General features: G+C 45.0%; 1 protein-coding gene across 2 annotated transcripts in view; it reads left to right on the top strand.

Moving 5' to 3' along the window:
• Positions 1-15,632, top strand: part of HSPA4 (heat shock protein family A (Hsp70) member 4) — a 48,074-nt gene extending 32,442 nt beyond the window's left edge. Inside the window, exons 8-19 of one of the 2 annotated variants that reach the window (XM_062189168.1) lie at positions 1,264-1,340; positions 2,526-2,677; positions 3,173-3,279; positions 3,603-3,736; positions 5,370-5,551; positions 6,447-6,536; positions 10,156-10,308; positions 11,081-11,206; positions 12,551-12,658; positions 13,981-14,100; positions 15,026-15,187; positions 15,384-15,632. In XM_062189168.1, the coding sequence (XP_062045152.1) occupies positions 1,264-1,340; positions 2,526-2,677; positions 3,173-3,279; positions 3,603-3,736; positions 5,370-5,551; positions 6,447-6,536; positions 10,156-10,308; positions 11,081-11,206; positions 12,551-12,658; positions 13,981-14,100; positions 15,026-15,187; positions 15,384-15,587 (1,615 nt within the window). In that variant the 3' untranslated portion in view covers positions 15,588-15,632. The remainder of the gene's footprint in view (positions 1-1,263; positions 1,341-2,525; positions 2,678-3,172; positions 3,280-3,602; positions 3,737-5,369; positions 5,552-6,446; positions 6,537-10,155; positions 10,309-11,080; positions 11,207-12,550; positions 12,659-13,980; positions 14,101-15,025; positions 15,188-15,383) is intronic. The other variant, XM_062189167.1, reaches the window with a different exon arrangement.
• Positions 15,633-17,241: the final 1,609 nt, after the last annotated feature.

The raw sequence follows: 17,241 nt of genomic DNA, 5'->3' as shown, positions 1-17,241 counted from the left end.
TATGTGTTTGTTGAGTTTGGTACTGTAGCATCACAGGTAAAGCTCCTGGCGGCTCCACTTCCTATCTAGCTCCCTGCTGATGGCCTGGGAAGGCAGTGGATGATGGCCCCAGTTCCTGGGCCCCTGCACCCATGTGGGAGACCAGGAAGAAGCTCCTGGCTTGTGGCTCCGGATTGCCCACCTCCAGGCATTGCGGCCATTTAGGGAGTGAAGCAGAGGAGGAAAGATCTTTCTCTCTGCTTCTGCCTCTTTCTAAATCTGCCTTTTGAATAAAATAAAATAAATATTAAAAATTATGTGTGTATATGAAAACCAGAGGGATAGAGAAGGCAGAATAAAGAGGAGAGAGACATAGAGACATATTTCATTTGCTAGTTCACTCCCCAAATAGCCACAACAGCCAGGTTAGGGCCAGGCCAAAGCCAGAAGCCAGGACTCCACCCTGGCTTTCCACATGTGTGATGGGAGCCCAGTCAGGCACTTGGGCCATCTTCCACAGTCTTCCCAGGAGTGTTATCAGGGAGCCCAATTTGGAAACAGAGCACCTGGGGCTCGAACAGGCCTGCAGTATGGGATGCCAATGCTGCTAGTGGCTTAGCCCACTTGTGCTCAGTGTAGGACTTTACTAGGGGAAACTGGGCTGGGTATAAGGGGCAGCACACATGGGAATTTTCTTTAGGTTTGTATCCCAGTGAGGCTAACATTGATCTATTCAAAAGAAAAAAGAAACCATGTACCCATTAGCTCTTCTTTCTCCCCGTTTTCGTCTTCCTACTCCTAGCCCTAGGCAGCTGCTAATCTTTCTGTCTAGATTTACCTGTTGTGAACATTCCATGTGTTCTTTCTTGACTGGCTTCTCTGACCCTTGCATGATCTTTTCTGGGTTCTGTGTTGTAACGTGTCAGTTTCTTGATTGTAGCATTCATTTTTGCTGCTTTTGGGTTGTTTGCACCTGGTGACTGTTAGAACAAAGCTGCTGCTTGAGAACATTCATGGACACATTTTTCTGTGAACATTGTGAACTGTTTATTTCTTTGGATATATACCTACTCTGGAATTGGAGCACACGGGTAACTCTGGAACATTTTGAGAGATTGATAAACTCTTCTCCAAAGTTGATCTGTCAGTTTCATTGTACATTACCCAGCAATGTTCTCTGTATCCTTTCAACACTTCTTAATATTTGTTTTTAAATTGTAGCCATCAATTCCACATACAAGTGGGGTGTGATTTAACCTGTTTCTTTCTTTTTTTTTTTAATAGAAGCAAATTTCTAGAGATGTGTGATGATCTCTTAGCTAGAGTGGAGCCACCACTTCGTAGTGTTTTGGAACAAGCCAGTAAGTATTTTTGCAATTGAATTGTGTGTGTATCAGTTCTTTGGAAAATGTGACGATCTTTTTCCCCCAAGCAGTTAGTGGGATCTACTCGAGTGCTGAGTTAGGCTGCTTCTGTCTTTCCCTTCCTTTGAGGACCCCTCCCCCACCCCACCCCTATAGTCTGCTACTAAATGTCAGGGAGATCGAGTCAGTTTCTCTGAGAAACCTAATTTTCACTCAGAGATGGATGCAAGTTGCTTAATGATTCCATGGTGGTGAAAGTTGTCTTTTGCTGTGCTGACAGAGTAGTCTAAAGCCTTTCTGTCCGTGCATCCATCCTTAGCTGCATGAAAAGCACAGCATGTACTGATGTAATAGAACACGTGAATTTTGTCTTAGGCTAACGCGTGGTAGTTTGATTTAGTAATATATTATTACTAATTTTCCTAAAGCCTTTGTTAACAAAACATTTCCTTAGAGCTCACTGTTTTGTTGGTTGCTAAGTCTTTTAGAGTGTTGAGATGTTCTGCCAGTTTGGCACAGGCTTAGCTCTTAAATCAGAATGGTGATGGGAGGTGGGCATGTTCTTTCCACACTGGGACAGCCCAGATCTTTAAATAGCCTACTCAGGAAGTTGTCAGTGTGTGTTAGATAAATGTGACCAGGAAACCAGGTGGTAGTAGAGACATGTTGTATCTCCCATCCTCGTGTGGAGACTGTATTTTAAGCTGGACTGTGCTTATGCTCTGGATGTGGTGATGGAATGGCTAGGGGGATTCGGAATCCCTCTTTTCCTTCCTCTGAGGCATGGCATTTCAGGGGCATTCTGGTATTTCAAGGCCCTCTTACTTCCCTTGGGTTGGCCTTCTCAGATGTTTGGTCTGTTGGTGTGAACTGTTCTTTCTGCGGAACTCCATCAGGTGTTCCAGACGCTGTACAGACAGTGCAGGATGTTGAAAACTGCTGGCCTGCTCCTCCCGAATCCCACGGTTGTTGGGCCACCCTCTCCCCATTATTTTGAGAATGAAAACAGTGGTTTGTTTCCATATGCCTGTGCTTGTGTGAGTGTGTTCATGTGAGTGTGTGTGTGTTGTGGACAAGTTCCAAGTCTGAGCAGCTTCTTATGATACTGCTCTTTTGTTTCCTAATTACAGTAAAATACTAATTTCAAGGTTCTTTAACAGATGTGTAATTGTTTCCCAACAGAGTTGAAGAAAGAAGATATTTACGCAGTGGAGATAGTTGGCGGTGCTACACGAATCCCTGCAGTAAAGGAGAAGATCAGTAAGTTTTTTGGTAAAGAACTTAGTACCACGCTAAATGCTGATGAAGCGGTCACTCGAGGCTGTGCATTGCAGGTGAGTCGTCTTTCTTCCTAGCTCATTGCAACCAGAAAGCAGTGGTTCATGTGTCTCACTGATACCCCGAGGTTAGCACAAGGTGATTTCAAGGTGTAAGATTCTGGAACTTTTAAAAAAAAATGGGTAGCAGAGATAATGTTAATAAAAGTAATCATACTCTTTTAATGAATTCACTAGAGCGTAGCTATCTTTAGGCTTTAAATGCCAGAATTTGGCATACATGAAGTAGTGTTCTGCATCAGTCGCTAAGGGCTGAAGGTTAATGGAAACATGATAAGAGATACTAGATTATATAGGTAATTTGACAAGTGATAAAAGTTTATGAAATTGCTTATTTGGACAGCATTAAATTATTGAAGTAAATGTTTATAAAGAAAACCATTGATGATCCTTGTTGAAATCAGTATTTGTGGATCAGTGTTTATCAGTATTTGTGGTTACTTTATATTGTCTGTACTTGTCAAGTAGAATTTTTAAAAATTACTGTTTTAGTGTGCCATCTTGTCGCCTGCTTTCAAAGTCAAAGAGATTGCCATCACTGACGTAGTACCATACCCCATCTCGCTGAGATGGAATTCTCCAGCTGAAGAGGGGTCAAGGTAATGTGTTCATTGATCATTTTATCTACTTGAAGGTAATTTATTGTTAAGCCTAAATAACACAGTGTGCTCGGTTCCTCCCTAAATGAGGCTGTAACGTTTTGTTGCAGCATGTAAGGCAATATATGTTCTCATTTATTTCTACCTTTGATCCTGATGCCATCAGTGACACCTCTTGTGTGCTGACGGAAGTGCATTCCTTTTTTATTGACTATAAAGACAGTTCTTGGGAACTCTTTGCATCTAGAAATAATGCTGTACAGAAGAGAGAGAAATGGGAATACCCTGAATTTGTGTTGTTTTTGCCTTTTTCTACCGTGCAGTGACTGTGAAGTCTTTCCAAAAAATCATGCTGCTCCTTTCTCGAAAGTCCTCACTTTTTATAGAAAGGAGCCTTTCACTCTCGAGGCCTATTACAGCTCTCCTCAGGAGCTGCCCTACCCAGATCCTGCGATAGGTGAGTAAGGAGTGGGGCATTTAAAAATGAAACTGGAGGCTTACATCAACTTGAAGAATAAAGGTGGCAGAAAGAACAAGTGCAGTATTCTGAAATATGGATACCTGAGACACAGAACAAAATCTTCCAGCTTGTTGTCAGGCCCAGAACCAGGTTATCATTTCCTTGGCCCCAGTTCTTTGGGCAATGTTTTTCGGGTAATGCACGCTGGAGTTCAGGCCTTTGTGTGAGGTGATGCTGGGTACTGTAAGGAGTTACAGGCGTTTAGTTCTGATGCTCAGATGCTGTAACAGGATAGACACAGAACATCGTTCGTGAGACAACATTAATACATACTAGGTTTTGGAAACGTTTTGGCTTAGAGTATTAGACTCTGGGGGGATAGTGCAGTCTGAAAATTAGCTGAGAGAAAAAATTACAATATCAAGACCTAGAATACATGGGTAAAGTACTAAGAATATGCTGGGCTGGCATCATGGCGTAGTGGGTAAAGCTGCCGCCTATGATGCCGGCTTCCCATGTGGGTACCAGTTCAAGTCCTGGCTGCTCTGCTTCTGACCCAGCTCCCTGCTAATGGCCTGGGAAGGGAATAGGAGAATGACCCAAGTGTGTATCTGCTACCCATGTAGGAGAACTTCTGAGTCCTAACTTTGGCCTGGCCCAGTCCTGGGCATTGTGGCCACCTTTCGAGTGAACCAGTGGATGGAAGATTGATCTCTGTCTGTTGTTCTTTATCTGTGACTCTGACTTTCAAATAAAGTTGGTTTTTTTTTTTTTTTTTTTAAATATGCTGAATCACATTTAGAAGCTGTGGAAAGTTAAACCCAGTCTTTTCTCTCATTTCTAAGACAGGAATTAGGGTGATGATACTTTGCAGAATTGTGAGAATAAAATCAATAAAAAGCAAAACCCTGGTGACAGGAACAATTTACTAGAAATGGCAGTCTCTTGATACATGATAGTAGTGTGGAGTCCTTGTTTGTAGACGAGAATACGACAGATCTGTGCCTTAGGAATTTTTTTTTAAATATTTATTTTACTTATTTGAAGTGCAGAGTTAGAAAGAGGTAGACACAGAGGGAGGTCTTCCAACCTGCTGGTTCACTCCTCACGTGGCCGCAATAGCTGGAGCTGAACCTGACCGAAGCCAAGAACCAGGAGCTTCTTCCAGGTCTCCCACATGGGTGTAGGGGCCCAAGGATTTGGGCCATCTTCTACTGCTTTCCTAGGCCATGGCAGAGAGCTGGATTGACAGTGAAGCAGCTGGGATTTGAACTGGCACCCATATGGGATGCTGGCACTGCTGGCCAGGGCTTTAACACACTGCGCCACAGCGCCGGCCCTGTGTCTCAGGAATTTAACTGTTAGTAATATAAAAATGAAACAAGGGACTGGAACAAAGGAATAAATTAGGAATCCTTTAGTCCTTAATTAGGACAGAATATTAAGAATTTGGCTTCATGTGAAAGAGAAAGAAGAAATGTGATGATGTGGTGAGATTCTGTGCGTGTTCACTTTGCTTTTTGAAGTGTTGTGTTAGTTACTGACATCACCTGGCCCTGTGGCCGTGTGTTCATTTTGAAGTCATGCTCTTAGGGTGTGTGTTCTTCTCTCTTGTCTCTCATGTCCCTAGCCCAGTTTTCAGTTCAGAAAGTCACTCCTCAATCTGATGGCTCCAGTTCGAAAGTGAAAGTGAAGGTTCGAGTAAATGTCCATGGCATTTTCAGCGTGTCCAGTGCCTCTCTAGTGGAAGTTCACAAGTCTGAGGAGAATGAAGAGCCGATGGAAACGGATCAGAATGCGAAGGAGGAAGAGGTAATCTGGGTGTTTGGGCTGTGAGTGGTAGCGGCCAAGGGTGACCTCTCTAGAAATCCTAGCAAGTGGACTGGTGACGAGAGGGGAACGTTGTGACAGACCTGTGAGGGTGGTTGGTGTGTGGCTCCCTTCCCCCATGTCAGTAAACGAACAGAAGAGTTTTACACAGAATTCGTGTAGAAATGGAACTTGAGTTGGCTGCTGCCTTCGCTTGAGTTAACTTGATTCTTTGTAGTTCTGGAGGAGAATGCCCCGAGTCTCGGTTGTTTGTTTTCACAAGTAGAGTAGGTTGTACACTTTACGTGTGTTGGAATAGGCCCTGGGTGTTGTCACTGAGCTTCAGCGTCGGTGCTTTGGGCGCCTCCAGTGTTTGGATCTTAGCCCTGAGATTCTGTTGAGATGGTTTGAGGTGGAGCCCAGGCGCTGGAGTCAGTGCTGGTGAAAGCTTCCCAGGTCGTTGTAGTGTGTTGCAGGAGTCGAGGCTCTCCACACGCCGTCATGATCAGTGTCAGGCTTTGTGCTTCCCAGAGGCCTCCGTGTGTTCACCCCCCCGACCCATTGTTGAGGTTGAAAAGGAGCTGCTTGAAAACACGTAGGAAATCCAATCACGAGGAAGCTTGGAGAAACTCACACTTGCCCTGGGAGTTGTGTTTGGTAGAAGGTGTTGAATGATGTCACCTTGTATACTGTGAATACAGTTCCACAATCCCACTGTACAGACTGACCGGTTAGGGCGCAGAGGGAAACTCCCGTGTTCCAGACAGCGGCTAGGTCTCCTGATACGGAGTGATTCAGCGGGAGTTCCACGCCCTGTAACTCTCAGTGTGCTGTGAAGTCTGCTTAGCCTTTCGGTAGCAGTCCCTGGTTTCGGGATTTACTGTGACCTGTTTTCCAGAAGATGCAAGTGGACCAGGAGGAACCACATGTTGAGGAGCAGCAGCAGCAGACACCAGCAGAAAATAAGGCGGAGTCTGAAGAAATGGAGGTATGCGTCGTGTCAGGTGGGGGCTCACAGTCTGGTGTTGGCTGAGGGGCTGTATTTTTGAATTAGTTACCTTAGGGATTCTTGATTTTTTGGAAAAATTTTTAGCAGATTTTATAGTATGTTTGGAAAGTGCTTTACACTGCCTTACAAACCCGAGTTTAACTAGGCCTTTGATTGGTTCACGCTGATTTTTTTCTGAATGGCTATTAGTAGTGATCAATGTACTTAGGATTTATTCTTCACTGGTAAAATAACGAGACTTAAACTTTTGTGCTGATTTTTCTTTTTCTTTCTTTCTTTTTTTTTTTTTTTTTGACAGGCAGAGTGAATAGTGAGAGAGAGAGACAGAGAGAAAGGTCTTCCTTTTTGCCGTTGGTTCACCCTCCAATGGCCGCTGCGGCCGGCGCATCGCGCTGATCCGAAGCCAGGAGCCAGGTGCTTCTCCTGGTCTCCCATGCGGGTGCAGGGCCCAAGGACTTGGGCCATCCTCCACTGCACTCCCGGGCCATAGCAGAGAGCTGGCCTGGAAGAGGGGCAACCGGGATAGAATCCGGCGCCCAGACCGGGACTAGAACCCGATGTGCCGGCGCCGCAAGGCGGAGGATTAGCCTGTTAAGGCACGGCGCCGACCTTGTGCTGATTTTTCAACTTTGTGACCCATGTCTTTTTAGTGAAACATTTTAAATAATGTGTTTAAATACATTGTGAATAGTGTATTTCAGAATGGATATGTAACATGTTTGAATATTCAACAACATTCTTTTTTTTTTTTTTAATTTATTTATTTGAAAGGTGGAGTTACACAGAAGGGGGGGTGGGGAGCGGAAATCTTCAAGAGAAAGAGAGAGATATCTTCCATCTCCTGGTTCACTCCCCAAATGGCCACAGTGGCTGGGGCTGGGCCGAACCAAAGCCAGGAGCCAAGAACTCTTTAGAATTTCTAATTGTGATTTTTAAAGAAAGTTTGAGCCTTAAGGTGGCTTAAGTCTGTCATCCATTTTCATATCACTTAAATTCCTTTAGATACACAATTAATAGTAAAGAATAAAAAAGACAGAGGAAATGATACTCCTAGATTGTTCAGGTGGCTGAGGTGTTTTCCAAGCTGGGAGACCCTGTGTGTGGTTGGGCAGGATGGGAGCAGCAGCAGAATTAGCAGTTGTCGTCCTGTGTGTGTGGACAGTGGTGAGGGAGGAGTGTGCCGTGGGAAGTTTCTCAGGGGGTTGTTGCCTGGGCTTCCATAGTTCTTGTCACAGTATTGTTTTTAAGGGAACTGAAATACAAATGACACATAAATTTCAGTAGCTGAGTTATTTGGATGGGAAGTGGGGAAATGACATTATAGGCTTGCATCATATCTTAGAGGGAACTGAATTCCAAAAGACTTAATAGTTAGAAGTTAAAAAAGCCAAAAGCTTGAAGTGAAATTTTTAAAATATGATTTATTTATTTATTTATTTGAAAGAGAGGGGCAGAGAGACAGAGATCTTCCATCCACTGGTTGCTCCTTGGATGATCGCAGTGGCTGGCTGTGGCCCTGATCCAGGCTGAAGCCAGGAGCCAGGAGCTTCATCTGGGTCTCCCATGTGGTAGCAGGGGCCCAAGCACTTGTGCCGTCTTCCACTGCTTTCCAGGCACATTAGCAGGGAACTGGATTGGAAGTGGAGCAGCCCGGACTGGTACCTACATGGGTTGCCAGTGTCACAGGTAGTAGCTTTGCCTGCTATGCCAGAACGCTGGCCCTTTGAATGCTCTCCTCTCCTCTCCTCTTTTTCTTTTTTTTCTTTCTCTCTTTCTCTTTCTCTCTTTCTCTCTCTTTCTTTCTTTCTGTTTTAAAGATTTATTTTATTTATTTGAAAAAATTACGGAGAGAGGTAGAGACATAGAGAGTGGTCTTCCATCCGCCGGTTCACTCCCCAGATGGCCGCAACAGCCGGAGCTGAGCTGATCTGAAGCCAGGAGTCAGGCGCTTCCTCCAGGTCTCCCATGTGGGTGCAGGGACCCAAGGAGTTGGGGCCATCCTCTGTTGCTTTCCCAGGCCATAGCAGAGAGCTGGATTGGAAGAGGAGCAGCCGGGACTAGAATCGGCGCCCATATGGGATGCTGGTGCTTCAGGCCAGTTTTTTTTTTTTTTTTTTTTTTTAAGATTTATTTATTTATTTGAAACTCCGAGTTAAAGGAGAGGCAGAGAGAAAGAGAGAGAGGGAGGTCCTCCATCCTATGGTTCACTCCTCAAATGACCTACAACGGCCAGAGCTGAGCTGATCCAAAGCCAGGAGCCAGGAGCTTCTTCCAGGTCTCCCATGCAGGTGCAGGGACCCGAGGACTTGGGACATTATTCACTGCTTTCCCAGGCCATAGCAGAGCTGGATCAGAAGTGGAGCAGCCAGGTCTCAAAATGGTGCCCACGTGGGATGCTGGCACTTCAGGCCAGGGTTTTAACCAGCTGTGCCACAGTGCCGGCCCTTGAATGCCTTTCTATTCTGTGCATGGGAAAAGTTTGAAAGAGTAAAAGCAATAAAAGTAATCACTACGAAGAAATTAGTTACATTTGATGATACGTGTTTGTATGAATAAGCAATAAAAAATAAGAAAAATCTAGACGAATCAAGCGTTTATGGAAAGAAGTCTCTAAAATCCTAAGAAAACTATGGGTAAAATATGACTGGGTAATTTTGAAGAGGTAGTAAGTATGGTTTGTAAGTGTGAGAGAAATGGGGTTGATCCAAAAACTAAAACAGTGTGATGAAGTTAATTGAATTCCTGTTCGTGGACAATGGGCAAGACAGTGGATTCTCACTGTTTGTGAGAGTGTAAATAAATACAGACATCCTAGAATTCACATTGAGAATACATTACTGATTGATCTGTACTCAGTTCTTAACCTTCTCTCCACCAATTTCTATGCATGTCTGATATATCTTTAGGTAAAAGCAGAAGGAAAATTTTAAGTAGTGATTATATGTTGATTGTGGGATTGTTACTTATGAATGTGTGTGTGTGTATTTTAATGTATTTTACATTGTGGTAAAATGCACCTAACATAAAAATTGCTGTCATGATTGTAAGTATACAGTAATACTAAGTAAATACATCTTGTGGTGCAGCTGATGTTCAGAGCTGTTTGATTTTGTGAAATTGAAGCCATACCCACTAATCAAACTCCATTCCCTGTTTCCCTCTGTCTCTTGTCGACCACCATCTGTGTCCATCTCTGAGTTTCAGTTCTTGAGATACACCTCAAGTACACATACTCCTTTATTTTCCAGGTACTATGGTAGCCCTAAGTTATTTAGACTGTCGAAGAACAAACTAGTAACGCAAAGCAGCTTTTGGAGTGTGACCGTTTTGAAATTTAAGAAGGTCTCTGTATTTGTGTGGTGTGGGCCTGTCCACAAAATCAGTTTGTTGAACTTCAGAGTTAGCTGAGGACAGTCCTCAGATTCCCCTTGGTTGGATAACTTTGAGAACTGAAAGGAATTAGGGAAGAAAGATTCTCTTGTCTTGATAGATTAGTAAGTAAGAGGAGATTACTTGTTTTCCTTAAGTCTGATGAATTTATTCTGTTTGTCTGACTTCAGACCTCTGAATGTATGTGTTTTTAATGACTTCTTTTCAGACTTCTCAAGCTGGATCAAAAGACAAAAAGATGGACCAACCACCTCAAGCCAAGAAGGCGAAAGTGAAGACGAGTACCGTGGACCTGCCTATCGAGAATCAGCTGTTGTGGCAGATCGACAGAGAGATGCTCAACCTGTACATTGAAAACGAGGTTGCTATTGAAAGTCTCTTCCGTGAGCTAACTGATGTGCACCCCAGGCTCAGACAGTGTCTGTTGACCTTAATGTGTTTTTGGTTGTTTAGACTTCGAGAAAGTGTTCAGGTTTGTGGGTGCTGCTGAGGTGAAGTTCAGGTAGTAGTGCCCACAGTCTGAGTTCTCGTGGGTGGTGCTGCTAGGATGGCTGTCGCGGTATAAGCTCTCTCGTGAGCACCCTCGTTTGGGGGGGCTGGTGCTCCTGTTAGTGTGTGTGTGTGCCCGCTTACTGGAGATGGGTGTTACATCACAGAAGTCGATCGGTAGGAGAAGTCACAGCATGAATGACAATGCTTGCTTACTGCAGTGTTTGTCTGTTGCCAGTCATAGTAGGAAAAGATAATTTTGTTACAGTGCACGCTGGGAGGTCTGGGGCCCTGGACCTTAGAGTAGTTTGGCTCTGCAGGATCATTCATGTCTACGTAGTATGAATAAACGATGTTTCTTGGTATTCCTTAATAATAATAGAGCACAGCGTATCACCTGGTGACACTGGACTAGCAGTCTCTTCATGTACCTGTGTTAAACTGTTTTTCTTACTTTTGCTTGAGTGTCTGAGCCTGCCCATAAAATTCCTTTGTTGAGCTTCAGAATTGGCTGAGGACAGTCGTCAGGTGCCCTTGGTTGAGTAACTTGGAGAACTGAAGGAGACTCTGGAAGAAAGATTCTCTGCCTTGAGAGTTACTAGTATTTAAGAGGACACCATCTGTTTTCCTTGTTCTGTCCTCAGGGCAAGATGATCATGCAGGATAAGCTGGAGAAGGAGAGGAATGATGCCAAGAATGCTGTGGAAGAATACGTCTATGAAATGAGGGACAAACTCAGTGGCGAATATGAGAAGTTTGTGAGTGAAGATGTAAGTGTGCCCCGAGGGCCTCGCTGCCGTGTGTCTTCCCGGCGCAGGTGCTAGAAGGGGAGTCTGCGTCAGCGCGTAGAGAGTTGCAGGGTCAGCTTTCCCAGAGGGGAGGGGCACGGTGTACAGGCTGAGCGTCCCTAACCCTGGAATCTGAAACCAGGAGCCCCTTGACACGATGCTCGAAGGTTGCAGATTCGGGGGGTGTTTTGGATTTCTACATTGGGAACGCTTAACTGGCAGTGTACATGCAAATATTTCAAAATCCGAAAAGCTTCAGAATCTGAAACTTCTGGTCCCAGGCATTTTGGATAAGGGACACTCAGCCTGTGTGTAATTTTATCTTGTGTTCCTTGTGTAGTGGGTGCTGGCCAGAGGTTATTCAGTTTCTGCATCAGTTTCACGTCCTAGCTTTTGACACATTTGAATGCTGTTCTTTACCTGGCGTTTTTCTTCAAGTCCACTCACCTTTTTTTTTTTTTTTTTTTTTTAGTTTAACATAATTGCATATAAATGCAGGTTATTATTATTTTTTTAAGATTTATTTAAGTATTTGAAAGGCAGGGTTAGATGTGTCTGCTGATTCAGTCCTCAGATAGCTTCAGCTGCAAGGGCTGCAGTGATCCGAAGCAAGGGGCCTCTTTCAGGTCTCCCACATGGGCTGTCTTTCACTGTGTATTGGGGGTGTGTTAGCAGGGAGCTGGACTGGAAGAGGAGTAGCTGGGACTCAACCAGCACCCATATGGGATGCCAGTGCCGCAGGTGGAGGCTTCACCTACCACAGCACAGTGCCGGCTTCAGTGCAGTTTTTTTTTTTTTTAAAGATTTATTTTATTTGAAAGAGTTACAGAGAGAGATGTAGAGACAGAGAGACAAAGAGAGAGGTCTTCCATCTGCTGGTTCACTCCCCTAATGGCTGCAACAGCTGGAGCTAAGGTGATCTGAAGCCAAGAGCCAGGAGCTTCTTCTGGGTCTCCCACATGGGTGCAGGGGCTCAAAGATTTGAGACATCCTCCCCTGCTTTCCCAGGCGCATTAGCGGGGAGGTGGATTGGAAGTGGAGCAGCTGGGACTTGAACTGGTGCCCATATGGGATGCCAGTGCTGTAGGCTAGGGCTTTAATCAGCTACGACACAGCGCTGGCCGCCTCAGTGCAATTTTTGATGAAATTTTCAGGCATATGTAAAGTCCCCTACAGCAGAGAGAAAAACAGTATAATCCCCTGTGCCTACCATACCAGGAGACATCTGCTGGTCTGTCTGCTGTGTCCTCCTCCCCCCACTGTACCTGTGACTACCCTGGTCTTGTCACCCATTTTTTAATGACCTAATTACAATTCTTTATTTAGGATCGTAACAGTTTTACCTTGAAACTAGAAGATACTGAAAATTGGTTGTATGAGGATGGTGAAGACCAGCCAAAGCAAGTCTATGTTGATAAACTGGCTGAATTAAAAGTAAGTGACTTTTGTTGAGAGTGCACTGTGTAACCACCGTAACTGTGGTTAGAGTTTCCGAAGAGAGTACCTTGAAATAGGGAAGAAGTCTCGAAAACTTAGATGCCCTTGATGACTTAAGAAGCTTGTTGTTATTCTCAATATCAGTAAAAAAATAAATAAAAAAAGAACTGTGAAAATTTCACTAAATTGGAGATACAGTGTGTTTGTGATATAAAGGAATAGAAAGACTGGCAGCAAGATGCAGTACTGTCTCAGAGGCACCTGTGGCACAGTTGCTGCAGGGCTGTGTGTGTAGTTTTGATCCTCAGTAAAAGCAGAGCACTTGGTTTTGTAGTTAAGAATATGGTGGTTAAACGCAGAGTTAAAAATAGAGAGTCCTGTCAAGGTGGGGCCTGTGTTTAGAAGCAGACACAAATGCACAGGATGAAGCTGTCACACAGTCCTGTAGATTCACTCTGGGTTCCTTGGTGCCTGTGCACTGAGGCCTCTCTGACCACCTGCTTAGGTGGGATTGCTCCGGGACAGCGTGCAGGTTCACATCACTCCTGGGAGTCCCCACGAGGTCCAGCGCATTGTGTGAGACATCATCCGTGCAAGTAGAGGGACTGATGGCTTCAGCTGTCGTCAGGTGTTTGACTTCTGTCATTCCCGTCCCAGTTGGTAGAAGCAAGTCCCTCATGTTCACAGTGCACATTTCCAGGAAGAGAGAACCCCATGCGTACCACATCACATGAGGGCACGCCTGCTGTCCCTGTAGTGTACAGTTTTCAGCTGTTTGTTTCATAAGTGATTATTTTTCTTAGTTGATTGACTCTGGGCCCGGATAAGATCCACACATTTTTATCAGTCAGTCTCTCCAGTCTGTGATCTGTGTCCATAGTTTTCCCATTGAAGAACCTGGCTCAGTTACGCAGAACGGGTATTCTCCTCTGTCTGAGCAGTGCTGTTTTCATGTCCATGGTGGTATCCAGTATTATCTGGTTAATTGATGGGTACAGCTAGAAGCTTCATCACATGCAGAAGTTTAAATAGTTTTTAAGTGAAATATTTAAAAAAAAATCATTTTGGCCGCTATAGTTGGCGATCTGTTAGTAGGGACCTAATTTATGGTTTGTCCCCACTGCCTGTTGAGAATTAAGGCTTAGGTGACAAAATTGAAATGGTTGCACATGAATCATGGGCTGGAGAAACATGCTTGGCTTTGTACATACAGCACATGGAAAGGGAATATGCCGTAATCCATGCTCAGTCTTATTAGAGACACTGTGCCTCTGATAGTGTAAGATACATGAAGAACTTCTGTTTTCTGTTCTGTTAAGAATCTAGGTCAACCTATTAAGATACGGTTCCAGGAATCTGAAGAAAGACCAAAATTATTTGAAGAACTAGGGAAACAGATTCAACAGTATATGAAAGTAATCAGCTCTTTCAAAAACAAGGTATCTGGTTTTTTTTTTTTTTTTTTCCTTATGTTGGTAGAGTTGAATTTTGAGGCATTTATGTAGCAGTTTTATATACTTACGAAGAACCATAGAATCTGCTGTTCATCTTCAGTAGACAGTCTGGAATTGAGCAGTATTGTTCAGTTTTCTTCCCTTGCTATGAGATGCCATCTGTGTTCATCTTAACATGCTTTGTCCTAGTCTTAGAACATGTTAGGCATGTGATTTGGTTGGTTACGCAGATGTAGGACTCTGAGCAGTAAACTCGTTTTTGAGCATTGTGAGAGAAGTGTTCCAGATAGGTGTGCTTTCATGGAATCCACACATCACATATGAAGTAGATGGGATTGTCAGCACTGATAGTAACTTCTCACTACTCTAAGCTTCACCTTCTTCGTACAACAGTTACTAACTTGGGAGAGCTGTGGTTCAGCCCTAAGTCCGACTCCAAAGCTTGGGTTTTAACCACTCTACTATATGCTAGACTCCAGGTTCTTGACGCATTGTCACACAAGAAACTGAGAGTGATAAAGGAAAACTTGATTTTTCATGAAACTTTTTCATCTTGAAAGTCCTCCTCTTAGAAATGCTGTTCATTACTGTTTTTGCTCGGAACTAGCATCCCTACACTTTAGCTTTCATATCTAATGAGGTGTAGGTGTTTTCATTGTGAAATTGTCTTGATAAGAGTTCATTATTATAAAACATGCATTTGTTTATACTTTTGAAACTTTGAATGCCCCATTATGTATTCTTAGTTTTCAAATTTTTCTGAGTGTTTTCGGAGTTGGGGTTGTTTTCTCTCTTGAGCGTGTAGTTAGTCTGCATAACACAAAGGTAAGTGTGCTCCGTGTCGTGGGGGATGGTGACGGTTGGTGGTGAGGGAGGTCGGCCCGTCCCTGGACGCTGTCTCGTGTTGCAGGAGGACCAGTATGACCACTTGGATGCTGCCGACATGGGGAAGGTGGAGAAGAGCACCAGTGAGGCCATGGAGTGGATGAATAACAAGCTGAATCTGCAGAACAAGCAGAGCCTGACCCTGGACCCAGTTGTGAAGGCAAAAGAGATTGAAGCTAAAATTAAGGTAATTTAGGACTTGAAATATTTCATAGCCTTTTCTTCTTATCAGTAGTTTCCAAGTGACATTTAGGAGGGAGCTTCAGTGTTGGATCATAGCTTCTGGTTTGGGGGTTGGGTGGGAGATGCTGATGCTGGGTTTAGCATACTGTTTAAAATTTGTTAATTTTTAAGAAACTACAATTTTCTCTTACCATTTGTAGGAGCTGACGAGTTTCTGTAGCCCTATAATTTCAAAGCCTAAACCCAAAGTGGAACCTCCGAAAGAGGAGCAAAAAATTGCGGAGCAGAATGGACCAGTGGATGGACAAGGAGACAACCCCGGCCCTCAGGCTGCTGAGCCGGGCACAGACGGAGCCGTGCCTTCCGATTCAGACAAGAAGCTTCCTGAGATGGACATTGATTGATTGCAACACTTGTTTATATTAAAACAGACTGTTATAAAGCTTTAAGTTGTCACCTTTGTTCTGAACATCAACTAGAGCAAGTGAATACTGCAGATTGCTTAGTTCTTAGGGGGTTCCGGGGGAGGGGTAGAGGTAATGTACCGAGCAGTTGACTTCTAAATAGTTAGATACAGACGTGAGTGCATTGTATCTTTTTCATATTTAGAAGCCCAGTGAGTCTACCTGCGCTTACGCTTTACTCATTCTGTGTTGAATCCTGCTTCTCCGGGGGCGCATTCGGGAAGTGGAGCTGCAGCAGAAGCTGTGCCTAGCTGTTGAGCAGCCTTGTCGTGACAGCCTGCGTGCAGAGCTGGATTGTGCTCTCAGAGTAGTTGTGGAGCTTGCCACAAAGGCTCCCCGCCTGGGTGGGGGTGGGGGTGGGGTCTCCCCCTGCTTCTGAGGGCTGGAGCAGAGCTGCAGAGGTGTGCTCTCAGCTTCACAGCTCACCTCCACCCCCGCTCCCAACCCCCCCCCCCCCCCCCCCAAGCAAGAGCTCCCATTCACAATGCCTTGTGGTGCTCTTGGGAAAGTCGGCCCCCTCCCCCGGAGCAGTTTGTTGACTGACGCTCCGAGACCTGGAGCCTCTGCTTGAGTGTTCACTGTGCCCCTGTGCCCCAGCGGCAAGGGGCCCTCCCTTAAGGTTCCGCACGTGTGGTGTGCGTGCTGTCAGCACAGCACAGCGCCATGCGGTTGATTGTTTCTCATCGTGGCCTGTTGGTTCAGGTGGGAGAGGTTCTGTGTGTATCTGAGGCACATCTTGAACTCCTAGGGCGAGAGTTGAGTATGTTTTCAGCTCACTCAACAGTCGCTTAACTTGTTCAGTGTTCGTAAGCAGCTAACGGATCATGCAGAAACCTGCACTGCGTTGTGCCGGATGTGTTAGTGTTAAAGCAGTGTGCTTCCCCATGCGGTAGAATACGTCCGTCTGCAGCCAGTCCGTGCACCCCAGCAGTCTGCCTGCCCTTGGGGGCAGTATTCGTAGAATGAGGCGTTTTGGACACTCCAGGGAAGCCTGAGTTAAAGGCCAGAGCTGGTACCTGCCTTACAGACTTGTCACAAGCTGTGTTGGTTTTGCTTTGGATCTTTGTAATAATGGCTATTCCATATAACAGAGCATGCCTCTGTTGATTTTGGCCTCTGTTAGAAATAAGATTGTACCTTGCATAGTTACAGTTTCTGTCTCTGTCCACATAGAAATGTTTCTGAGTGTTAGAAGCCCTCAAGTTCTGAATGGCCGCCTAGGAGGAAGGCGGGAGTGCTCTCGTGGCGGTGTGCAGGCGTGCATGGGAGCCCCGCGGCTGGGCCTGGGCCCACTCCACCTGTCAGGCTTCAAGAGCGCCCGCTGGCCTGCTTGCCGAGGCCGGTGGCATTGCTTTGACATGCTGGCTGCAGGATTAAGCCAACTCATAGGCTACTGACTCAGTCCTTAATGGCCATTTCTTCTAAATGATTTGTGTGTGCGGTTGTGGGGGAGGGCTTGGGTGTTGGGATGGGGTGACTTTGAAGTTTAAGACTAGAAATACGATGCTACGGTCTGCTTGCTCTCTGTTTAGACAGGCTTTCAGACCGGCTGGATTTGCAGGGGTGCCGGGCCGCTGGGTGGTAACTGACTGCT

Source organism: Lepus europaeus, chromosome 4, assembly GCF_033115175.1.
Source record: "Lepus europaeus isolate LE1 chromosome 4, mLepTim1.pri, whole genome shotgun sequence".
Lineage (NCBI taxonomy): Eukaryota > Metazoa > Chordata > Mammalia > Lagomorpha > Leporidae > Lepus > Lepus europaeus.
The sequence above is the reverse complement of the archived record's forward strand: the minus strand, read 5'-3'. Positions and strand labels throughout refer to the sequence as shown.